Source organism: Enoplosus armatus, chromosome 19, assembly GCF_043641665.1.
Source record: "Enoplosus armatus isolate fEnoArm2 chromosome 19, fEnoArm2.hap1, whole genome shotgun sequence".
NCBI classification, from domain to species: domain Eukaryota; kingdom Metazoa; phylum Chordata; class Actinopteri; order Centrarchiformes; family Enoplosidae; genus Enoplosus; species Enoplosus armatus.
The window spans coordinates 797,423-822,500 of record NC_092198.1 but is presented as its reverse complement, the minus strand read 5'-3'; the positions used below and the strand labels follow the sequence as shown (position 1 = coordinate 822,500).

The 25,078-nt window shown below is 42.8% G+C and overlaps 2 protein-coding genes and 1 non-coding gene across 5 annotated transcripts; all 3 read right to left on the bottom strand.

Moving 5' to 3' along the window:
• Nucleotides 1–164: 164 nt before the first annotated feature.
• On the bottom strand, nucleotides 165–4,177 carry LOC139302452 (ribonucleoside-diphosphate reductase subunit M2-like). Of its 3 annotated transcripts, none has more exons than XM_070926152.1 (10): nucleotides 3,999–4,177; nucleotides 3,657–3,747; nucleotides 3,117–3,253; nucleotides 2,756–2,872; nucleotides 2,101–2,234; nucleotides 1,918–2,012; nucleotides 1,683–1,816; nucleotides 1,453–1,557; nucleotides 1,224–1,337; nucleotides 165–699 (listed from the first exon to the last, which is right to left on the bottom strand). In XM_070926152.1, the coding sequence occupies exons 1-10, from the start codon at nucleotides 4,086–4,088 to the stop codon at nucleotides 547–549; spliced, it is 1,170 nt and encodes a 389-aa protein (XP_070782253.1). In that variant the 5' UTR covers nucleotides 4,089–4,177; the 3' UTR covers nucleotides 165–546. The 3 variants fall into 3 exon arrangements, with proteins under 3 accessions (XP_070782253.1, XP_070782254.1, XP_070782252.1); XM_070926153.1 differs by having other exon boundaries at nucleotides 3,675–3,747; XM_070926151.1 differs by having other exon boundaries at nucleotides 3,117–3,260; nucleotides 3,679–3,747.
• Nucleotides 779–916, bottom strand: LOC139302749 (small nucleolar RNA SNORD94). Its single transcript, XR_011598923.1, has one exon. It is a non-coding gene; the product is annotated as a small nucleolar RNA SNORD94 (small nucleolar RNA).
• A 5,299-nt stretch (nucleotides 4,178–9,476) lies between the features above and the next one.
• LOC139302446 (Krueppel-like factor 11) lies at nucleotides 9,477–14,291 on the bottom strand. Its single transcript, XM_070926143.1, has 4 exons — nucleotides 14,172–14,291; nucleotides 11,414–11,611; nucleotides 10,094–10,955; nucleotides 9,477–9,786 (listed from the first exon to the last, which is right to left on the bottom strand). Exons 1-4 carry the CDS (start codon nucleotides 14,202–14,204, stop codon nucleotides 9,491–9,493), a joined length of 1,389 nt encoding a protein of 462 aa, XP_070782244.1. The 5' UTR covers nucleotides 14,205–14,291; the 3' UTR covers nucleotides 9,477–9,490.
• Between the last annotated feature and the right edge of the window lie 10,787 nt (nucleotides 14,292–25,078).

The window sequence follows — 25,078 nt, the reverse complement described above, 5'->3', positions numbered from 1 at the left end:
GTGTTGAACTAAAACCAATACCTTCCTAAAGAAAGAATAAGCTTGTTCTTAAGATGAATAAAACCAAACTTAACCTTCCCAGCTGCGTTTACACTAATCAAAGTAGACGTGTAGGAATGAGCGTTTACATATAATTGACTTTATTACAAAACAAAACTGTACAAATTACACACAAAATAACCTAAAACACCACATTAGGCAGATATAAAAACATAATGTAGTAGATTTTATAAAACCAAAACTATAAAGTTAGAAGAAAACAGACAAAACATGAAACCAGGGTCTGATCCAAACCGAGCTGAACACTCCGCAGTTCTCCAGATAATAGTCCTGGTTTGTGGACAGGTCCCCGGGCAGTGGTGCACTTACAGTCCGTACTCTGATTGGCTGTGAAACATAAAATCAAGTCCATCCGTCTCTACAGCCGAGCGTTTCCACCCGCCGACTTTCTGCCTCATCGGTTAAAAACGGCTCTAACTTGATATCAGCTGCGGGAGTCAAAGGCGTCTGAGATGTGACCGAGCGTGGGTCGGTCCACCTCGGTCCTCAGAAGTCTGCGTCCAGCCTGAAGGTGTTGTCTGTGGAGCCGGACATCACGCCCATCCTCTGGTACTCGCCCACACGCTTCTCAAAGAAGTTGGTCTTTCCCTCCAGAGAGATGTTCTCCATGAAGTCGAAGGGGTTCTCCACCCGGTAGATCTGCAGAGACGGCCGACAGATCGGAGGTCAGTTTAGAAAAAGGAACATTTAACTTGTGAAATGCAGTATCAGGCGACGGTCTGTTCAGACAGGCGTCTGTCTCGTGCTGCTGCTCGTCTGTCAGTGAACCACTCGTCCTCCAATCAGAGCGTCGCTGCAGCACTCAGCCCCCATCATTGGCTGAGGTCCGTACCCCTGCGCCTCTCATCATCACAGACCTGATCCAGACCAGGATCAGGAGCCAGCTGTTCTGACTACTTCTTTAAAAACTTTCAAAGTGTTTCCCAAGTGGAGATTTATGTTCCACTACAACCTACATTTAACATGTCCACCGTAACTGACCCGACGTCAGCACAAAGACCGCTTTATAAACGACGTCAAGTGGAAGATTTTAATTCACGTTTCCTTTCAAAATAAAATGCCCAAATAAGGTTGAAATGTAGTAAAGTGAAATGTAAATGTTCTCTCCACCAGCAGACACCTTCAAAATGGTTTCAGCAGCCGTTACTGGGAGCTGTGGTTACCTTTGTGAAGCCGAGCTCCATCATCAGTCTGTCGGCTACAAACTCGATGTACTGCTTCATCAGCTCGCAGTTCATCCCGATCAGCTTCACCGGCAGAGCCTCCGTCAGGAACTCCTGAACAGAACAACAAGAACAACAACACACCATTAAAACCAGTGAAACCATCAACCGACTGAAGGAGAGAAACCAGAACAAGTTCAGGATCTCCACATTGGTCCGTTTGACCGACCTGCTCGATCTCCACGGCGTTCTTGATGATGTTGGTGACGGTTTCTATCGACGGCTTGTTGACCAGGTGTTTGAACATCAGACAGGCGAAGTCACAGTGCAGACCCTGAACCAGCAACACACACAGTTACTCCACAGACACTGGGTCACAGTGCAGACCCTGAACCAGCAACAGGAAGCTTAATATTGATCTCACTGCCGATATATAATCATTGGCGGCCGGTGCGTCACCTCGTCTCTGCTGATGAGCTCGTTGGAGAAGGTCAGGCCGGGCATCAGGCCCCTCTTCTTCAGCCAGAAGATGGCAGCGAAGGAACCGGAGAAGAAGATTCCCTCCACGGAGGCGAAGGCCACCACGCGCTCTCCTAAAGGAACCAGAGTCACGATCAATAACAGATAGAAGATCAACATCAAACCTGATCAACCAGGAACGCGGCCGTCTCGGAGCCACAGGGAGCAGCTTTACCGTAGTTGGCGTTCTTGTTGCCGATCCAGTTGATCGCCCAGTCGGCCTTCTTCTTCACACACGGCAAAGTCTCGATGGCGTTGAAGAGGTATTCCCTGTGGGTCGTTGAACACACGGTCAGACACCCGCACAGACCGGCAGAGTCCAGTACAGACCAGCACACCAGTAACAGAGTGGTCTCACCTCTCTGTGGGCTCCTTGATGTAGGTGTTGATGAGGAGGCTGTACATCTCTGAGTGGATGTTCTCCATGGCGATCTGGAAACCATAGAAACACCTCGCCTCCGTCACCTGCACTTCCTGTGTGAAGCGCTCCACCTGGTGGTCACGAGGAGGACGAGGGGAGACAACAGGTCCACGTTTACAACCAGAGCATCAACTCATTTAGAGCCGCAACAATGAATTAATCAGAAGAAAATGACTGATAATCAATTCACGTTTGAGTCGTGTTTCAAGTAAAAAAAAAAAGCTACATATTTGTTGAGAATTTGCTGCTTTTCTTGATCTCGCATGACAGTAAAGTCAATATTTGGGGGTTTGGGACGAAAAAAAATATTCAATAGGAGGACGTCACCTTGTGCTTTAGGATTTTATATTAACTAAAATATTCAGTTGAACAGCAGCAAACAGCCAGTCAGCAGAGGACAACATGAGATCTGACCCCAGTTCAGCTGCTTATCTTTACATGTTGGAACTTTGTCTTTTACTTTCAGCCTGCGACGGTTTAACAGTACTAACTGTCGTCACATTGGTGCTTCTTGTCCCCCTTCAGGACGAAACCACCAGAATAACTCAATAATCAGTCATTGATCTGAGAGCTGATGTTTCAGGGTCCTCACCAGATTCTCGTTGACGATGCCGTCGCTGGCGGCGAAGAAAGCCAACACGTGAGAGATGAAGTACCTCTCCTCGTCCTTCAGGGACTCCCAGTGCTGCAGGTCCTTGGACAGATCCACCTGAACAAACACAAGCCGTCAACATCCTCCAGCAGCTGCTGGCTCCGCCTGCACACCTGATCACGTTAAAGTCATCAAATATATTTTAAACTTGAACACTTTTACACCAATAAAAGAGATTCACATTCACTCTGCAGTGTTTCTAGAGTAGGACACGGGTCTGGGACCACAGAGGGACGCTGAGTCTCAGAGCCACTGACTGATGATGGGAACTAAAGATCTGACTACACGGGTCCACGCGTACCTCCTCTGCGGTCCAGAAAGAGGCCTCGGCCTTCTTGTACATCTGCCAGATGTCGTGGTACTGGATGGGGAAGATGACGAAACGACGAGGGTTCTCCTTCAGCAGCGGCTCCTCTTCACGGCTGCTCTTCTTCACGGCTTTGGGCTGCAAAACACAAAACACAAGACTGTCAGCCACAAACCACTTGAGAGCTCAAATATACAAGAAACATACAAAGATCAGAAGAACACATCCACCGCTGCTCGTGTTCAAAGATAAGAAAGTGCAGAATGTGAAGACTGTTTGACCTGAACTGCTCTGATCGACACTTCGCTTCATAACAAGTCTGTAACGTTCTAACTTTGGATGCAGTCGATGGAAAAGAAAGAAGAAGAAATATGCCAGAATCCAGCAACATGAATGTGTCATATAATCCTCCATCAGCTGATTGTCCATGTTGGCGCCAGAACCGTCATTTTAGGCGCCACATGACCACAATAACAAACACCAACTCGTCATAATGTCCTTTAACATGGATGCTGATAATGTGTCTGAAGTGACCGGAAGTCTTGAAGGGACTCACCGCAGGATCGTCGAAGATTTTGCGCGCGGTTTTAGACGCCAGGATGCGGGTCGTGTTCAGGCTCGGCGGCTGGAAGAGAGAAGACAAGATGTCCTTAGTGACCAAAAAGCACTTTCCGTAATGAATGAATACGCTTTCTTTTCTATCCCACCGGCTGAAATACAGGTGAAATGTGGGTCAGTCAGGCTGTCGGGCTGAACTGCTCAGAAAATGGCCGCCATGATGTTTAACTTACAAACACTGTTATCGTAACATCAAATGGAGATTTTAACGTTTAAACGCGACATGAAACATCAGTGTTACGGTCTTTCTGGTCTCACCGTGTTTTCTTTGTCCAGCGACATGTTGTCCATCTGACTGCTGAGTGACTTTTCATTCTTGACGGAAAGAGGAGAGCGAGCAGAAAGCATGTTGATGTGCTCGAGTTCAGACGGACAGATAAATAAAAGATAAGTTAAGAAATTAAAAGAAGGAGTAAGAAAAGAAGACGAGGATCTAAACTAGCAGCTGGCAGTGACGGAGAGCAGAGACTGAAGCGGCGTCTGTTGTCCGCTCGCCTACTTATTGAAATCTTGGCGCTAGAACGCAGCTGGCCAATAGAAACGCAGCTCGCGGCGGCTCTTTAAACTGACGCCGCGACGGAGCCAATCGGGTGGAGAGCCGCGCTCACGTGCCACCTGAACAGCTGCGGGAAATTCAAAGGGCTTTGTTCGTGCGGAGTTACAAAACTGCCCGAAACCGACGTTACAAAACTACTCAGAATGAGCGTTTACGCAACATTTCAGACTCTGACAAAAGACACGCTTTAGTTTCACATTAAAAGCCGTTAAAGTGTAATCATAAAACAGTGTCAAAAAGTTAAAATGTTGTTGAAATCACAAAAACTAAGACCGACTTTCGTTATGAGATGTTAGCTTTAAACGTCCTGTAATCCCTCAAATTGGATTGAAGATGTTTGTGAACTGACAATAACTGTAAACTCTGTGTCTGTGTGTGTGTATATATATATATATATATATATAAGCTCTCGCTACAGTAGTTGAATGTGTCCGACATCCAGCTGCTTTTATTACACTTCACATTAAACATGAAGGGTGTTTATGATGTACTTCTGGTTTGTTTCCCGCTGCCGCGCTTTTTGTTATTACAATCTTAAAGCGTTGTCGTCATGACAATTTAGCGCCATTAAACATGTTACACACCACGTATAATCATAAATCTACGTCCGGAAATGTCTTTTTTAAAGATATGAATAGAACTGTCAGTAACGCTTTTAGCCTAAAAACGGCCAACAATGTCAGACAACACGGGAACACATCCCGGTAACCTGACGGTTTGTTAGGCGTCACTTCAACGTTATAATTGACTGTGATTTGAAGGCCGGTCTCTGGTCCCTGATCATCTGAATGTTTTGTACCTTTTATTTGATCGAGTTTCGGCCTCTGAAGGTTAAATAATCGCCTAATTTTTCCCTCTAAACAGGCGAAGCAACTCATCAGCAGTTTCCGGAAGGGAGCGCTCTGATTGGCTGCTTTGGGAGTCAACAAAATCGCCTGTGAATGTCGGTCAAAAGTCAGAGTCGCCACCTAGCGGCCGGAAGGGTACTGGACGTTTCAAATACACAGTGAGAACAAGTTTGGACCTTCCCATCGAGATGCTGACTGTAGATAAAAGTACCCAACAGTATATAAAGTACTTCAAATGGGCTCAACCTGAAACATCTACAGCAGTAAAATTACACAGACACATTAATGCAGCAGAAATATTCATCCAGAAACATCAGAGAGAACAGAAACACTGACAGGGACCAGAGTATTAGTGTGATATAAGTACTTTTACGTAAGTAAAGGATCTATGTACTTCTTCCACCACTTGAGCTGGTATTATTGTCTGAGAAGAGTTCTCCAGATATATTTACATATATTTATATACACACACACACACATATACATTGTTATTGTATATATTTTTTACTTTTATTTTTCACTTAAATATTGTAAATGTGCATGTTTTTAATTTTCTATTTCTTATTTTTTTATATTTTTGTACACACTCTTATTTCTAAATGTATGCTACTTTCTACTCTTGAATGGGAGCACCAGTACTGTATAATTCCCCCCCGGGGATCAATAAAGTATTTCTGATTTCTGATATTTGTTGTAACATTTCTGTTAATTTTTCACTACTTTATAGGAATATTTTCTTAGGTTTTTATAATGTCTGAAGTGCAAAACAAAGGAGGAGATTTTTAATCCCCTTTGATCTGTAATTTTAGAAAAAATCCTGATGATCTCCTCTCACTGTGTTGATTATAAAGTGTTTATATATTGTTTTTGTCTTATATAAATTGTGCTACAGTACCGCCTCCCGCCACATGGCGTCACTGTTACTCTGGTTGCTCGCCTCCACCAGAATCCTGTTTTTATTTATTTAATTTGACTTTTTTATTCATTTTCTCTGGCTTCAGTTGAATGTCGGTCAGTAAGGCAAGTGGGCGGGTACCTCATCAGCCAATGACGCGCTCCTCTGACACAATGTCGTCCTCTCCCATTGGTCACACCCCCTGAGCGCTGGCTCCGGATTGGATGGTCGTTGTTACCGGGTGGTGTGAGGAGAGAGAGAGAGAGGGAGAGTGGTCACAGCTCCGGTTGTATAACACAACACGTAACAGCCCCGCTGTCGTCGAGCAGAAACTTCATATACGGGACAACGTATGTGTTTATATAAAGCGACGCAGCCTAGAAAACCCGAATGACCCGGAGTTTACCCGTCTTTTACAGCCACGTTCATTCCTGTGACCTACATTCACAGACGAACATCCAACAAACACGGAACAATAATGATTTTTCAAAATGGAGCCGACGCTTGGTTGGTTTGTATTTGAAGGTCATAATTTACACTTCGGTTTGAGTCCAGTGAACTGAAATTTAAAGTGTGACACTGATCAGGTCCAATAAAACACCTTAAAGATACTTACGCTATTGTTTACTTCGTCAAAGCTGTTGATTCAACTTTATGGTCATTTATGATTCTTTAAACTGCAATAAAATCAGTGAAGTACTCTGGTCTTTTATTTAAGTAAAAAGTAGTAATATTATTACAAGCAAAAGTCCTGCATACAAAATGTTACTTAACTACAAAAGTATTAGCATTAAAATATACATCAAAAAGTAAAAGTACTTATCATAATTGGATTATAGTTATTGATGCATTAATGTGTTCATCACTGTTTGTTGCAGCCGGTGAAGATGGAGCTCATTTTAATGACTTTATACACTGCTGGGTAGTTTGTGAAGTTTAGTTATCAAATAGTACAGTAGTACAGTAAAAAGTACAATATTTCCCTCTGAAGTAGAAGTACAAAGTAGTAGAAAATGGAAATACTCAAGTAAAATACAAGTAGGCCTACCTCAAAACTGTACTTAAGTACAGTACTTCAGTAAATGTACTTACTTTACCCCACTGTATTGTATGTTTTATATATGCTTATTTGCTTTATTACTGAGGGAGCTGCTTAATGTATGATTAGTTAGCCTAGCTTAGCATAAAGACACTCCACCTATAACCCTTATATTTGTTTGTTACAGATCAAACAAACATAAAACTTGTCAATCAGTGAACTTAAGACGTGTTGGTAGAACCAGAACAAGGCTAGCTGTTTCCTCATTTTTTTCAGTCTTTATGCTAAGCTAAGCTAAGCACGTCCTGACTCCAACCTCGTACTTAATACACAGACTGATATCCATTTGAACATCTCTCTCTCTCAGACAGAAAATGTTGAACTCCTCCTTAAACTTTCCCTTTGATCAAAAGAAAATACTAAATTAGCCAGTTAGCCTAGCGATGATGCTAATTTTCCATCTGTTGCTCTTTTACTCAAAAATAAAACAAGATGTCATATGATGAAATGTAGTCTGGTGAGAGAGAACAAAGCACAAACTAACGTTTACTTTCGTGGTACATTTTTATTATAAAAGCCATATTCTTCACCATCGCTTACAGGCTAATGTTCAGAAATGGGATTATTCCGATATAAGCCGTTATTATTAAGAATAACATTTAATAACATGAGGTATTTTCTTACTGGCTACACTAAGGGCCAAATCAAGCTATTAAAAACCACTTTTTCCTCAACAAATGTTTATTAAATAATAATAATGTGTAAAGCAAAGAGTAGGTAGTATCACAGTGAGGAATACTGTCCACTGACATTTTAAAAATATCAATAACTCGTACTGTCAATAAATGCAGATTGGAATACATGTAACATTCATATAGATATCAATATATTTACAATATTTACAGTCTAAGACAAATGAACATAAGTAGGCTAATAATAGAAGCACAATACAGAGGCTTTGGCAAAAAATAAAAAGAGTGCATACATTTTGCTAAACGTGACATTTACACATGAAGTAAACATGATTATACACGGAGAGAGAGTACAAAAACAAGCAAGATTAAAAAAATCCAGTGCAATGTCAGGTTTTTGTTGGTTTCTGTCCGTGGATGAATAGCAGCCTGTCGCCTCCTCCTCCTCCTCCTCCTCCTCCGGTGAGTTTGTGGTTTGTGGGAATAAAATGTCCTGAGCAGGGCGGGAAACTCGCTCTGTTCTCCGCTGGCTGCTCCGGCTTCGTCTACATCACTTCAACTCAGAATATCTTGATTTTAATTAGATTAAACTCAATATTTCAGCTGTTACACAAACACCTTCATCTTAATCATTTTAATTACTGTGGCATGAAAACACATTATTCTGATTTATTTGTTTCAAAACACAGTTTGAGTCATACAGATAATATGTTCAAAAACAGACTTGAAATATGAAACTTATTAAAACCTGATGTGTCAACCAATAGCTGAACTACTAAAATTTAGTTGGTCCCTGTGATGATGAAACACATCATATAATTGGGGAAACTGGATTACTGTGAACCATGTAAACAATAATGAATCTGGTTTCCACAGTAAACATGTAAACAAACTGAATCAGAGTTGCTTTATGGAAATCAAACATTAAGGGAAGCAGGTGAGTTGAACTTCTGACGAAAAAATATAATTTTTTTTTTTTTGGATTGCTATGAAATTCAGATATTGATGGTCCCCAGAGGATGAATCCTACTGACTTCAGTGATTCTTTGACTTTCCCTCTAGCGCCACCAGCAGGTAAAAACTTTCACAATTTTAACACAGAGCTTTTTGTAAAAGACTAAGATCAAAAACAGAAGTGTCTGAGAGTCGCGAGATGTGAGTTGTTGCAGGAAGATGACGGTCAGAGTTCTTCCTCTTTAACAAAAAGGTTTTTCTCTGTAGGGAACATGCTAAACACCCGCATGTTCACACCTAATGACATGTAAACATCATCATGCTAACTCGCTGATGTCCTAAAAAGGCCACCCGTACATAAGATAAATGGCGCCACCTTCAGGACAAACTGTGGTAAGGATCTATTTTTTTATCCAGCCAACAGTTTGGTTTTCTGGAGTGTAATGGACCTGTCAGCCTCACGGGGTCGCTGGTGTGTCGGTCTGACGATGAGTCCGACGATGGTTTCATGCCACAGTAACCTCTTTAATATGGCGGCCATCTTAACTAGCATTTGTTACTAAGAGTTGATGTTCTTCATGTAAACGCAGCCGGAGCGCAGTGAGCGTCTTCACTCTGTTCGCCAGCCGAGTGTGATTTGTAGAAAAGATCCTCCTGATGTGGAGCTGATTGAAACAACCAGTCACAGTTTAACCTGTGGATGTCTGGTTGCCCCCCTCCCCCCCCCCCGTGGTCCTGAGTTTGCCCTGTGGGCTGACTGAGTCTGTTAGTTGGCTGTGGGGACCAACATGCCAACAGGAAGTGCGGAGCCTCTGTTTTGGCCCTTGGGCAGGGCCACTTTGTTGAGGTCTCGGGTTTCGGTGGGCCACGAGGACGTCCTCTTGGTGGTCATGTGCCGTCGGGCGTGTTTGGTCAAGTGGTCGCTGCGCATGAAGCGCCGGTCGCACACGTTGCAGACAAACTTCTTCTCGCCGGTGTGCGTCCGGCGGTGGCGGGAAAGCTCGTCGGAGCGGGCGAACTTTTTGTCGCAGCCCTCCCAGTGACAGCTGAACGGCTTTTCGCCTGCAGAGAAGACGAGAGGACGGACATTAGTTTACAAACAAAACATGTTCCAGTTTAGCTAGCATGCAGCATCTCAGAGCTGCTAGCATGGCTGTAGACTCTGACTCTTAAATGTTTTATGTAACTCAGAAGGTAGAAACTCATTCTCAACTCGTAAAGGAATTCTTAATCCTTCACTTTATCTGGGAAAAAAAAAATCACCAAATTTGTAAATACATGTTTTTCAGTGGACAGTGACAAATCATTCCTGCGATCCAGACTGGTCTTGGATGGCAGACAGGTGAACTGTAACGTCTCTGCGTCTTACCTGTGTGTGTGCGCAGGTGAGCCTTCAGGTGTGAGCTCTTGAAGTAGGTCTTCTTGCAGCCGGGGAAGTTGCAGACATAATTCCGTCTGCGGGAGAAGTCGGCCTGCGAGGCGCCGCTCGCTCCTGTCGGCATGTAGATGGGGGCCGGGGCCAGGGGGAGGAGCTTGGTGTTGCCCAGGGTCATGACAGTCTGCGGGCCCTGCTGCAACTGGGACACGGGCTGCTGGGGAACCACAAACATCACGGTCCCCTGCGGCACAGCGGAACCCACCAGCAGAGGCTGGGCGAAGCTGGAAGGAGACTGGGGTAGGATGGGCTTGGGCCCCCCATGAGTCTGCACCTGAACCGGGGCCTGGACGAAGGCGGAGATCATCCCCGTCCGGCTGCTCACTGGGAAAACCTGGCATAGGACCGGAGAGGAAGAGGAAGAGGAGGAAGGCAGCGGGGAGGACTGAGGAGGCGACACTGAGGAGGGAGGAGAAGACGGGCTGTCAGGAAACGAAGGAGATCCGTCTTTCTCCTCTGGAAGAGTCGCTGGAAGTCCGGGCTGAGGCGGCGTGGAGGTTTCTGTCGGCTGGGTGGTGCAGGGAGGTGGAGGAGGAGGAATGCTGAGGCGGTCGGCGGTGTGGCGGATCACGCTGGTGGCCATCGCTCTGCTGGGCGGAGCCACACATGACGACTCCGCCTGAGGTGGAAGTGCTGAGGTCTCTGAGGTGAAGGGGGAGGGTTGTGGGAGGCAGGTGAGGGAGTCACTGAGGAGGGCGGGGCCATGGCGGGGTAAGACCGGCCTGGAGGCGGGGCTCAGAGCGGAGGTGGTGGTGGAGGACTCGGTGAAGCTTGGACTGTGAGGTGGAGTCATGCACTGAGGGAGGAAACAGTGAATTTAATGTTTCATTTATTCTCTGAGGGTCAGAGATATAAACTCAGGATACATCTCATTTATTTAATTCTCTCAGATTATCTCTCACAGTAAAGTAAGAAGTGAGATTCTGTCTCAACCTCTCTTTTATGACGAAGTGGACTCGGCCTGGCCTCCCTGGCAGCCTGATCTGCCTGTTTCTGTGGCCAGGCTGTGTCCACTCAGTCTGTACTCTCTGTTCAGGGTCAAATAGAGTTTACTTTGATTTACTTTGTGATTGGGTGGTTTTGTTCCAGTATTTGATATCATTTTCTTTTTGTTTTGAGGTGGTTTGGTTGGGCCAGATTGTTTGGTGTCGGCCCTGAAGCCCTGGTGCTCGTGGTCACACTGTAAGAAACATCTGATGGTAAATAAAATAAATGTATTTATGTTTATGTTCAAATTGAATAAATGTGTCTTACCAGTGAGGACAGAGCGACCAGGTCTTTGGGAGTGTCCCCCCCCTCTGGGTGGAGATGGATGGAGTCACAAGAGTCGGAGGTGGGGGTCAGTGGGCGGGGCTTGTGCGACCTTTGACCCCAGAAGCTCATGCTGACCAGCGCCTCGGCGGCCTCCAGGTCGTGGTACTCGATGCACGGCTTCAGCTCCATCGTCATCACCTGAGGAGGAGCAGGAAAATCAATAAAATCTAAACAAGACCAAAGTTTAGTCACATTATTCTCCATGTTTTTAAAGTATAATCTTTGCGGGCTCAAACTGCATTGAAATTATTCTTAAAAACTGCAAGGAAAGGACATTTTGGCACCATTTTGCTTCCATAAAACTCATGTGTCTGTCAAACTTTCACTTCTTTCAAATACATACATTCATCCACTGTGTCGTCAAAGAGAAACTAACTCCATGATCTCACTGTCAGAGGGGTCGGGTTGCAGGTCTCATTTGATTAACAAGGCGAGGTCAGAAACTCAAGTTAATACGGACAAATGTCTTTCCTTTCCTTGTCTCTTCCTTTCACAGCAACATTAAACATGAGTTGGGATCCCAAATGGCTCTCTGCACGTGATTCAGACTGGCTCCCAGGTAGGGAACTGTTCCTTCTCAAATGAGAATGTCTCTGCATTATACTTTTTAAGTCATTTTGTGTCCATAAATCTGTTTGACTTGACAACAAACTAACAGCAGAAGCAGGGATACAAAATGTTTTACTGCTGCTGATATTTATGGTAACGACTTCACACTGAGGTCGACTAGACATCAGCTGGTCCTCAACCAGCAGTCTATTCCTCCTTTTTCTTCTTCGCCTTCCTTTGGCATACCACCCACCTAATTACCAATGATGTCATTGTGTTCCCACTTCCTGTCTCCTGAGTCGTACCACCACAGAAGAAAAAATAAATAATAACAACAAAAACGTAAGTGTGGTCTTTAACCTGAGGCAGCCGGCCGAGGGGGGGGGGGAAACATTTATGTGGGAGGTGAGCGGGGGGACAAAGGGTGCTCGGCTAAGTTGGCTGGCATCTGGTGAATGCTCAGCTGCACGTACAGGAAGGGTGGAGGGAGGGTGAGCGAGGGGCGAGAGACCTAGATATATAGATACAGAGAGAGAGAGAGAGGGGCCCCACTGCAGCGGGTACACCCAGCCGACGGGGAACCTCCCCTGCACCCAGAATAGATGGCGGGAGGTGGCGTGCCAGAAATTACACCCCCCCTCCAAAAAACTAACAAAACAAGGCCCGCCTCCCCTCCCCCTCATTAACATGCACCGACTCACCCCCGAGAGAGAGAGAGAGAGAGAGAGAGAGAGAGAGAGAGAGAGAGAGAGAGAGAGAGAGAGAGGAAGCTCCCAACAGGAAGTATAGTTGGAGAAAACAAAGTCAATCTGTTGCAACAAACACAGACAGTATCGGACTCCGACGCTGTGATTTCCCACGCAGAAGATCACACAAACACATCACACAGCAACACATAATGAGATTACAGCAAGGAACAATGCAGAGACATTTCTTCACATTACTAACAGGAATTAATGTGACTCCTTTATAATTATCTAAATGATTAATATAGAGGATTTATTGATTTATGTGATTTTGGTTGTTGGGATTTATTTTTTCATGTTCTCGTGAGGTCTTGTGTTGTTTCTCTGCTGCCTCTTTGTTGTGCTCAGCTGCAGTTTTCAGGTGCAGCTTTATGAACAAACCGAGCCTGAATCTGACGAATCGATCAGTCGATCAATAGAAAATGTATCGATTATAATGCTGACATTTGAATTTTGATTGACAGATGCTTAATGGGCAACATTTTTGACACTCTGATGACTGTTTAAAGCAAAGATTCACTGTTTACTGTTTATTCACATGCATTCACATGAATATTTGCTGTTTTAGTCGTAGTCTTCTATAATAAACTGAATATCTTTGTGTTTTTGACTGTTGAACAGACAAAACCTGTGATATGAAAATGCCAACTTGGGCTTTGGAAAACAGTGACAGGCATTTCTCACTATTTTATGACATTTCAGACCAAAAATTAATTAGCCGGCATATTAATTGACAACAAGAATAATCTATATCGAGGCAGCTTCTCAGATATTAACTTGCTTTATGTTTCATATTATTTTACATTTCAGGTTTCTGTGTATGTTTGACTGATGGTAACATTAATTGGCACATCTAAAGACTAAACTTTGGTCTCTAGTGTAATGTGACATTTAACATGCTTTATCAGTTATCATCTACCCCCCCCCCCCCCCCCCCCCACACACACACACACACACTCATCACAGCCAGTTATGATCCAACAACAAAGACAATCAAGTAGAATCTCATTCTACTCATAAACAATGAAAATCAATGAAAACTGACACCAAAATACAGACAGTCAGCTAAGTCTGAGAGCATCTTTAAACTTTATGATCCAGCGATGCACTGCAGTGATGCAACTGTTGTGAACACACACACACACACACACACACACACACACACACACAGGAGACACTGGGTTCACTATGACCTCAAATAAACCAGCCGACAGCGCCAAATAAGACCAAAACAGCCGCTAGTAGCTTAACAAGCTAACCTGACGCCTGCTTTGAAGCTGACCTGAGACCAGCGCGTGTCATGAACATGCAGGTTAACGGCTCAGTTATAATCACAGAAACAACTTTAAAACGAGATATCCGCCGTTAAACGGGCAGCTTCACCGGACGTGAGGCGGACTCACCTGACAGGAGCGCTCCGCCGCGAAGCTGAGCATCAGGAGGAGTTTTAAGAAGAGACGTGGACCCGCGGCAGAGACGGTAACGGTACCGGGAGTGTTAGCAGTCAATAATCAGCGCTGAGCTTCTGCCAGCAGACTGGCTTCAGCTGAGTGGAGCCAAAAAAAAAAAAAAAAAGACCAGAAAAAAAACACAGAAACAAAATTCAGAGCAGTCTGGCGGGTGGTAACACGCAGCCAATCACAGGCAAAGGTGTAGCGGGCTCCGGCCAATCCCAGGCGAGGCGGTGCGTGATCAGTACGTGGCCGCGACGCGATTGGCCCGACGCGGGGTGCGTGGCTGTCGGGGGGCGTGGCCGGGGAGTCAGCGGTGTCAGAGTAAACCCGGTGAACCCGGCAGCGCGCTCGAACTGGGGGAAAGGTTGGGAAGCAGACAGGCGCGAGGCGGGACCGCGACACCCGCGAGGACGCGCGCGAGAGGCATGTAGTGAACAACTGCAGATAGAACACACATGGACAAAAATATAAATTATTAAGACAGATAATCAAATAATGTATGAAATACTTACAGTCCTGTTATTCATATGAAATGTTTTAATAGGCACTTGTATCTTTATGTTTTTATGTTTTTTATTGAAATGAGAAATAAACTTGATATTAAACAGCTTACATAAAGCATACTACAAGATATTAATACAAATATGTGTGTTGTGTTCTTAATTAGCTCTTATTTTTATACAGCTGTATTCCTAAACACAATTATGTTGATGTTTTTATATTTTACCATATTTTTATAGTTGAAATGACACAATTTGTACTTATTTATTTGTAACATATTAGAATCACACAAAATATAAGCCATTAATAAAAATACATGTGTTTTTTATCTGGATGTTTTTATGTTTTGTTGTTTTTTGTGCCGCCCTGAAGAAGCAAGGGTTTTATGGTTTATTACAAATAAACTTATTAATAAAAATGTGTTGTGACTTGAATGACAAATAAGGTTTCTGATTTCAGCTTCTGACATGTGAATTGCTGTTTTTCTTACTCTTCTATGACAGTAAATTGAATTTCGTATATGAATATCTGAATATCACCTATAACACGATATTTAAAATGTCAACTTGGGCTCTGGAAATTAAAAAGACAGTCATTGGTTGCAGCCTGAATTCCTTTTTCCTGATGGTGTCTACCTGTGTGAATATACTCCACTGTTGCACTCTACTGAAGCTGGTATGAGACTCATGTAAAATGTAGATGTAAACACAAGCATGTGGGGGAGGAGGAGGGGGGGTGGATTTATTTTCTTTGCAGATTACAAACAGTATGCATGTCTCTCTACAGTTGCATCCCACACAGACAGACAGCCAGCCTGAAGGACGACCGGCTGATCTGACATCAGATAAGAAAACGTGCAGAAAACTGTAGGTGGCTGTTTGGTCTGCTGTTTAGCTTCAATGCAAACAGAGTGTTTTTGTTCTTTTAGAAGCAGACAAAGCTGAAGAAAACAAGAATAATAAAACATGAAGAAGAAGCTGAAGCAGTCATCCTGCTGCACGTCTTCTCACTGTGGAGACGTGGAGTTGGCTGCAGCAGAGGAAAGTCCACAGGGTTTTTCTTTTTTCTTTTTTGGGGGCATTTTTCTCTTCACGTGCTGCATCGACTCAGACATGTGCATGTTCAATTCTGTTAAAGAACAAACAAAGAAGGAAGTAAAGAATCGAGAAGAGATGGACGGGGACAAAGGGACAAACAAAAGCTCAGATCCTGCAGCTCGGAGGCCCTCAACATATTTCCTTATTGTCTTCTTCCTGTACCATTTTCCTCTCTGCTCTCTTGTGAGTCCATCTACCTCCCCTCCTCCTCCTCCCCCATCCTCCTCCTCACCCCCTCCCCACCGGGCCGATGAACCCGGGGACTCCTATGCGTCGAGGTTGTAAACAGCCTCTCCAATAAAGAAGTCCAGGGCGGGGCTAGAAGGCAGCCAGAGCACCCCACCATCCTCCCCCTTCCTCCCCCCTTCCTCCCCCATTCCCTCACATACTCGTGCACACGCCGGCCCAGCACCGGCTCCTTTGTTGTGGCTGCACGTTAACCCTTTAAGCTGCTGCGAGAGGCTGGAGGTCGAGCCGCACTGCCGCCACCATCATCATCATCATTGTGACATGAAGAAACAGGGGAGGGGGGGTGGAGGTGATGGTGGCCTGCGGTGATACGTCATCCTGTCTGAGAAAGAGGAAGACAAAGAGCTCCTTTCATTCTCCAACGCTGTTTGTGATGCTTCATCTATCAGTGTTTGATTGACAGGAGAGATCTTGCAGCCGGCCTCAGATCACCCGCTCGCCTCCAAACACCTCTCGGCGGCGGCGGCCTGGCTCGCCGTGCAGCTCGCACACAAACCAGATAAACAGCTTCATTATTCCAAGTGAATTAGCTCAACATGCTGCTGCTGTTCCAACTGTCTGCAGAGAGAGAGAGAGAGAGAGGTAAACTCAGACACTCAGAGAGAAAACTGGGACAAAAGCAGGATCTGGCAGCAGGCAGGGGTGACGTGAGTTCATTTTCATTTTGGAGTTCAGTGAGGTTGTGAAATAAAAAAAGGAAAAAGAAAAACACACGGGCGGTCCGTCCATACAAAACGGTTTCCAGGCAGAAAAACACTGGCAGACTTGAGCAGGAGGAAGTCGGAGGAGGAGACGCTCAGCTCAGGCAGCTGTTTGCAGGATGAAGTCAGAGCGAAGAACCTGCAACTCAACTCATGATGGGAAATGTTGCACTGCATTGTGGGAGGGACACTTTTCTGTGCCCAAAGCATTTCTCATTTTTCCCTTTCTGTAAAGTTAAAGACAAATTCCTTCCTTCTTTTGTTATAGAGCCCTCAAATGTATGTATTTATTGGTTTATTTCACAGGGACAGTCCACATTAATAAGCACAGCTGTAATGCGGCGCCTGGACAGATAAAAACAGAACTTGACAAAGTTATTGAGATCATTTATAAGCATGAAGAGCGATAATAAAAGAGTATTACTATTACATGGTCTTTAGATGTTACTGTATTGATGGTCTGTATTTATTCATGTACACAAAGGATGACAGAACTCAGGTACAAGCGTTTCACTGCACTTGGACGTGTGACAACAAACTTGAACTTGAATATTAATGTTAATAAAAAACATCATACAGACAACATTATAATACATTGTCAGGTACAATTTAAAACATACAACACAGAGGCTCATAATACAAGACGTACAAAACAAACGAGGGATATTCATGTTAAGAGAAATATGGACTGTTTGAGACTGATTAAGAGCCAGAGTCAGAAAAGACCCGACAGAAAAGTGGCCATGAGGAAACGGAGACGTGTCGTCCATCTTTACAGTCTATGGTCCTGAGTGGACGGAGAGCCGGAGAGTCCAAACTGGTGGAAGCTATCGTAGCGTAGCTGTGTGACACCATCAGTTTTATTGAAGTTCCTCTGTCAGAGTATAAACTGGTCCACAACAGAGACCTGGTCCACATCAGAGACCGGCTTACACACAGAGACAGGAGGACATCAGACACTTACTGTCCTGTTAGCGACCAAGCTAACAAGCTTGCTAACTGATGGTTAGAAAGGTAGCTAGCTAGCTAGCACTAGCATGGTCCCTGTTAGCTAGCGTGTAAGCTGTTAGCTCACCAGCTACTGCTGTTCACCAACTGAAAACAATAACTCTGTCAAACAGCAGTCGTCTGACATGAACACAATGTCTAACTCAAAACTGCAAAATGGAAATTCAGTTATCAGGCTACAAAACGATTGCTAGCAAAGAATTGACTTACTGCTACAGCTAGCAAAAGTCTTGCTACAGCTAATGTGACAGTCGTAGCCTGTTTATGTTGTTTGTTTTTTCACCAGGTCTCAGCTTGAAAAGAGATTTTAATCTCAATGAGACTTTTACACAGTAAATAAAGGAAAAAACTAAAACTAATCGACCAGTTCATTTCATGTCAGACCTGTAGTCCATATGAGGAAGCAATAAGATAATTACTTCTAATTAAATTAAATTTATGTTTCAAAAAATCTTTGGAAACACAAAAGTTTGAAATTGAAATGTTAAGTTTAAATTTAGTAAGATTTTAAAACCTAAAAAAGTTCAGTTTAAGTCATTTAGTCATTACTAAATGTTCTTAAATCGACACATATAGAAGGTCAGTGCTTCTCTGGAAGTAAAGAGCCTCTGAAATGGATCTAAAATAAGAATAAAATACAGCAGACAGGTGAAGAGGGATGGCAGAAGTCTTTCTTTCTCACGTCTCAACCTCACATGTTGTATTTATGGCTCATGATGTCTTTGTCCAAGAAAAGGAGGGAAAACAAATGAACCGGCATTCCTCAATTACTTTCAGTCACGGCTATCTGAGGTGATAATTGGTTGGATGTAGTCATGGAAACGAGGGAGCGGTGAGTTAGTGCCTCCAACCTGAGCCCATCTGACTGCACCAACAGAGTAGAAGAGAATAGAAAACACAGTAGAACTGTGTCGATCTATGAGGTCCAATTAGAGTTTAGACAGCGGATATTTTATTTCATTTAAGTGACATTTTTGCAAATTGAGGACAGTTTGGGAAAGCAGTGACTTTTTGTCTGGTCAGGGTTAGGGTCAGTCTTCTCCAGAGCGCTGTTTGAGAGTTAAGACTTGGTTTAAGGGTGAAAGAATCAGGTTTAATTTAGTTTTCAGTATTAAGGTGTGTATCATGTCAGTGAGGGTCCTCAAAAGTACAGAACTCCAAACAGGAGTGTGAAGGTTTGTTCTGCTGCTCAGAGTCACCACACAAAGTAAATACGTCTGAAAGGCAGTGTGTGTGTGTGTGTGTGTGTGTGTGTGTGTGTGAGACCCTGCACATTACTGCAGGGTCAAAGGTCGTTCCTCCTTCAAGACTTCCAGGAATCAGACCTCCAGGAACCACAACACCCCAACACACTCACATTGCTCACGTTCAGACTTTGCTGCGGCTTGAAAATTCAGCTGCTTCATGTTTTAGAACCAAACTGCTGATTTTCTGTTTTGATGTTTATCGTCACGGAGACGCCTGGAGGCCACTGAGAGAGTTTAAATCCTCCATGTTTAAAGTGTGTTTGTTGTCAGTTTAACATCGTGGTTAGTTTCACATTTCAGTTAACTGCTAACAGACTGAAGCATCACTACTGTTGCTATGGTTACATGCAGGTTAATATACCTGATCTGGACTGATCTGGTCCTGTCAGACCAGACCAGGGACCTTTAGTCCCTGAGTTCAACTCCCTGCAGCTGTTGACTTTACTACGGAGCTCAGCCCACAGATGAAGCCCTGACTGCAGTCATTGACTAGTTCATGATCTTAGTCCTTTTGTTGGTCCCTGGATGCGGTCCTTGAGTTTAGTTCCCTTAAGCCATGTTTCCACCAACCAGTCCAGTCCAGTCTGTTCCACATTAGAATGGTTATTTCTGCGTTTACATTGGCAGAAGTTGTGGGTGGCACCGATCCTGTTTTTTGTTACCTAGCACACTGACCCGGGACTTAAAGGTGGAGCTAGAGACACTGCAGTCCGTTCTTGGCAACGAAGGACTCACAAACAGAGAACTGTCTGCGGTGGAGACGCAACACAGATCTGGGGTTTAGGTACATGCAGGTATGGGTTTCAAGGGGACTATACCGAAAGTGTTTGGTGCCTGTCTTCACTTCCTGGCTTTAGTCCTTGACTTCAGTTCATAAATGTTTTCCTAAATATAGTTTCTGGGACTGTTTCTGACTCTCAGAACCTCAGAGTCTGATCGGGGCAACAGATGCGACTTCCCTCCAAAGCAAACAGCAACAACCTCACTGATCAGGGACACACCCACACTGAGTATGTATGTACATGTGTGTGAGGGGGGAGGGAGGGGGCGTCCAGGGTGGGTGGGGTCACTGGAATGTAGGTCACCCTCGGCCCACCGTCCAGGACGAGGAGGGTGGAGCCGCGAGCATGCCGCCGCTGCACACTGAAACTTTCTTCTTTTCTTTCTACAGTCGAGATGAAAACACTCAGACAGAAAGTCCAGCTAACGGTCCTGCACATGTGATCCGGATCACTGTGGTCCTTGTACTGCTACCAGAGTTCTCACTCGGTCCATACATGTGTATGTGTGTAACCAGTAATAATATAAATTTGATAAAAATATAATATCTGCTCCAGTTTAGATGTTCTAGGACTCACATTGTTCACTCAACAGAGATAAATATGGCTGCTGGGGTCATTATTTATTTATTCATAGAGCACTTTTCACTCAAAGACACAATAATGAATGAATGAAATGAATAAAATGGTCCTAACAAGCAACACACTAAAAACATAAATCACACAACGTTAATCTCACATTAAAGTAAGGAGGGTATGATGCCCCTGACAGGCGACCACATGAAAATAAAGTTTGTTTCTCTGAGTTTGAACCGTTTGTTGGAAACATTTGTGAGAATAAAGTTCAACTCAACAAGTTAAATAACGCAGGTCAAGTCATTTCTAGACATCTTCTTCCTTTAATTACACGTACTGGTCTTCTTCATTCCTTCTACGGATCGACTGTCTCTGACGTCTTCCTTTGTTTTTCTTCCAGCTGATCCTTATTTAACTTTTCCTTTCTTTCCCCGTCCGTCTTCCTCCTTCTATCTTTTCTGCTTCTGCTTTATGTTCTCTCCTCTTTCCTTGTTTCTTCCTCTTTTTACTTTCTTTTCTTCCCTTTTTCTCCACTTTGCTCAAACTTTTCACATTAATGTTCCTAATGAATTGAGTTCATCTTTAATAAATACTATTAACGAGTGATTCCAGACCAGCAGTCACAGAATGTGTAATATCAACGTAAAGTTATAGTGCGAAAACTTGAGTTATTGGTAATGAGGTAATGGTGTATTTGTTGTTTTGTTGCTCAACTTTAGTTTTCTGAGGATCAAACATGTCTGCTGCCCTGACTGTGGTCCACGGATGAATGACCACTTCCTGTCAGACACAAACAGGAAACAAGCCTTTGTACCCCCCCCCCCCCACTGAACTTTTACTGCTGATAATACTTACATACTTTTACTTCAGCAAGGCTTTGGATGCAGTACTTTTACTTGTAGTTGAGTATTTTCACGGTGTGGTATTAGTACTTTTACTGTAGTAAAGGATCTGAGTACTTCTTCCACCTCTGACTCAAACTGTAGTTTTATATTTCTGAATTAAACAAACGAGACCCTCGGAGCTTTGGACAGAGCCAGGCTAGCTGATTCCCCCTGCTTCCAGTCTTTATGCTAAGCTAAGCTAAGCTAAGCACCAAGGTAAAGTCCATGTTACTGAACTCAGTGACCTGCAGCCGACATGTGACCAGAGAGGAGGCGGGGCTTAGCTACCAGCAGCACATGTCATCTTGTTTACAAATGCTCAGTCAGCGCACACACACACACACACACACACACACACACACACCGTTTTCAAGTCTTTTCAGTGACTTACATATTTTCTAGTCAGGATATAACAAAAAGTTTTCAAAAATGTTCAAAACGGGATCATTATTATTATACTATTCACTTTATATGTCCTTAATAATTATGAATGATATTGTGAATATCTTATCTGGAGGTTATGAAGATTATGATGTTGATACTGACCTCCTTCATATATCACATTTCCCATCAAAGTGTTTTGTATCTTTTATTCCTGTTTTATATGTATTAGTTTCATTTTAGGGATGTTTCTGATCAATCATCGATTAATAAAGTTGTTAATTGTCTCATTTGTTTGACATGTGACGCTCCTTTCTGATTGGTCAAAGACGTCTGCCTCTTTTGTCACATGACTGCTGTCATCATACGTGACATTATCGAAATGGTTGGAAATTCATTTTACTGTAACGTTCAGTTTATTTTCAACATATCTGCGTCTCAGGAATCAATATTGTTGATTTGAACATTTTCTTCTCTCTGACAAGCTTTTAATCTCGTCTCTAAATTACATTGACTTCAAATAAATTGTTGAATATAATAAGTTGATTTTTAAAGAAACATTTTCTAAAAGAGGAAATCACAAATATCTGCACCTCATGAAAATAAAAAGAAACGTTCCTTTTAATAATGAGATTTTGGACATTTTCTAAACTTTGAACAGAAATGTTGTTTTGTGTAATCAAATAAAAACTTTATTCCTCAAAAACATTTAAAATATTAAAGTGAAGCTGAATATACTTTCAGCGCGTCTGCAGTTATTTAGTTCAGTTAATCGTTTATCATGAAAATATGAAATCAAATGTGAATTTTACAGAAATCCTCAACGTGCAGGAGATAATTACAAGATTTTTTTTCTTTTAAAGATGATTTTTTTGGGCATTTTCTTCTTTTATTATTAAAAACACAAATACGAACAGAATTCACAGAATTCATCTTTAATGAAACATGAAATGATTTGTGACGTTACACAAACGGCAGCTGTCGAAATGTTTCCACTGGAGAAACAAAAGAAAAGGTTGAGTTTTAACAACTGACTGATTTCATTTGGTGTTATTTCAGTAAAACTGACTCTAATAATTGTTTTTGTTTTATGAGTATTTCTTTCAACATTCAACAGTTTGTCCTCAAATTCTGATGAAGATTTCCAAAACAAAATAAGTCATTTAAGGCCACGAGTAATTAATCATTTAATATCGATAATTTAGGGAACGAAATAAGTCGATTTAATTTTACAAAATAATGTATTAAAAGATGATGAAATGAGAAGATTTTCCAAATGAACAAACAACAAAACAAATTTCTACTTTTCAGGAAATGAATTAAAATCAGGATTCATGTTGATCAGCTGTGATCAGTCAGTTATTTTTTTGGGGGAATTTCGATTTGGTTTATTTAAAACTTTCCATTATATTTATAAAAGAAATACAAAATATCTTCAGGAATAAAATCTGAACTCTCTTTTCAGCTCATCAAACATTTAATGGTTCAATAAATAAGAACTGAACAGAAAATGAAAATGAAACCGTGTGAACAATCAGAATCAGAAATACTTTATTGATCCCCGGGGGGGAAATTGTACAGTACTGGTGCTCCCATTCAAGAGTAGAAAGCAGCATAAATTTAGAAATAAAAGTATGTACAAAATATAAAATGAGAAATAGAAAATAAAAATATACACATTTGCAATATTTGACACTTAAAGTCTTTTATTATTTTACATTAAACATGAATTATTACGCGAACATCGACACAAAAACCTCTAACTGAAATGTTTTCTTTTTCTTTCTTTAATCCCAACAGCTTCTTATATTTTCATCTGTCTGTTTTGTTTTCAGGATGAAACATTTGTTCACTTCGTGTTTTCTTCTGTTCGTCCACTTCTTAGATCCTAAAACATAATCGACCAACAGTTTGAACTCTTCATGAGCTCAGTGTGAAAGTCTGACGCTGCAGAGCGACTTTCTGAATGAGGAAATGTTTTCTGGAAAAGGAGCTGACAGTGTTTTGACTGTTGATTTGACATTTTCAGTCTGATGAAGGTAGTTTTCAGCCTTTCAGATTAAAGCGTCTCCACAGATTTAACTTGTCTCTTCAGTCCTGAAAGAAACCAAAAAAAAAACCCACAACAGTCGGCAGGAAAGTCTCAACAAAGAACAACAAGGAATCCTGCAAACAGTCCGCTGAACTCTGTTTGTCTTTATTCATTAATGAGTCTCTAAAGTAATAATATGATTCATTAATACAAATGATCATTATATTATTACTAGTAGTACTAGTAGTATAATTACTACATGCAGATTCACTCCACTAGTTTACTGGACTAAATATTCACACAAAGTGTTCTAAAATAAATACATGTATTTCTTTATTTCATCTTTTTATACAACAAGCTTCAAAAAGAAAAACAAATCTGTTCGTTCAGCTGCGTCGGCAGATTAAAGGCCTCAGTATGCTTGAAAGGAAGTGATTCTTCTACAGTCCAGCTGTGCACAGCTGTGCATGAAGAGATTCAGGAGGCTGGTAAAGCTCTGGGGGGACCTCATACAGCCACAGTGTTGTGTAGGAAAACTGGGAAAGTCTGGAAGAGGCTTCTGTTTGCAGCTCTGGAGGATCCCATCCCTGGTGGAGATCTGGCAGAGAGGGGAGCGGCTGAACTAAAGGAGTCCTTTTGGGCTCTTTGGTCAGGACTCCTGAATCAGCAGACCGGCACCAGAAGCATCCAGACAGCTCAGGAGGAAGAGGAGGCAGTTGACTGCTGATCTGGACTGGAGGATGTGCTCCAATTATCTGGGATCACATTGTGACAGGAAGCTGTGGACGACTCAGATCCTCAGATCCAGGAGGATCCGTCCTGGTTCTGGTGTTTGAACACAGGAAACAGTAAAACCAAAAGTAAATATTATTATATATTATTAAACAATTATTTGTTCCAGTCATTTCCTGCTGCGACGTTTAAAGTGTTCCTTTGTCCTCTCGGCTGCTGCAGCGTCCTCAGTTTCCCTCTCGGGGACATTTAAGGTGACTGGATTTTTATGTCATTCAAAGCTGAAAACAAAAGTGAAGAAATAAAGTCAACACAGACACAGTGATGATTCATGTGTCAGCTGAGCTCTTCTTGTCTTAGAAACGTCGCTTCAGCTCCACACAGACGAGTCGGGGGGGGGGGGGGGGGGGTTGTTTTTTGGCGGCTGCCATGTCGGTCCCTCCGTTATGAGCTGCGGCTGTTGCTAGGTAACTTCAGAGCGTTGGGCATGTTGCCATGGCAATACTATAGAGAGCAGCTGAGGGGAACAGCACAGCGCTGCATTCACATGCGGCTGGTTGATTCCAGCGTCCAGACAGATTATTTTTAACGTGTCCTCAGAAAACCGTCCTTACGTTTCACCTCATGTGGCTTTAAAGATGAAGACGTGTTTTTATGGCTGCATTCATC

Excerpts from the sequence above, each read along its gene's own strand:
- LOC139302452 (XM_070926152.1), bottom strand. The coding sequence starts at position 4,088 with ATGCTTTCTGCTCGCTCTCCTCTTTCCGTCAAGAATGAAAAGTCACTC. Across the intron at positions 2,873-3,116 it reads CTTTCTGGACCGCAGAGGAG|GTGGATCTGTCCAAGGACCT; the intron begins GTACGCGTGGAC and ends GTGTTTGTTCAG. Across the intron at positions 2,013-2,100 it reads ATCAAGGAGCCCACAGAGAG|GGAATACCTCTTCAACGCCA; the intron begins GTGAGACCACTC and ends AACGACCCACAG.
- LOC139302446 (XM_070926143.1), bottom strand. The coding sequence starts at position 14,204 with ATGCTCAGCTTCGCGGCGGAGCGCTCCTGTCAG. Across the intron at positions 10,956-11,413 it reads TGGTCGCTCTGTCCTCACTG|TGCATGACTCCACCTCACAG; the intron begins GTAAGACACATT and ends TTCCTCCCTCAG. Across the intron at positions 9,787-10,093 it reads TCACCTGCGCACACACACAG|GCGAAAAGCCGTTCAGCTGT; the intron begins GTAAGACGCAGA and ends TCTTCTCTGCAG.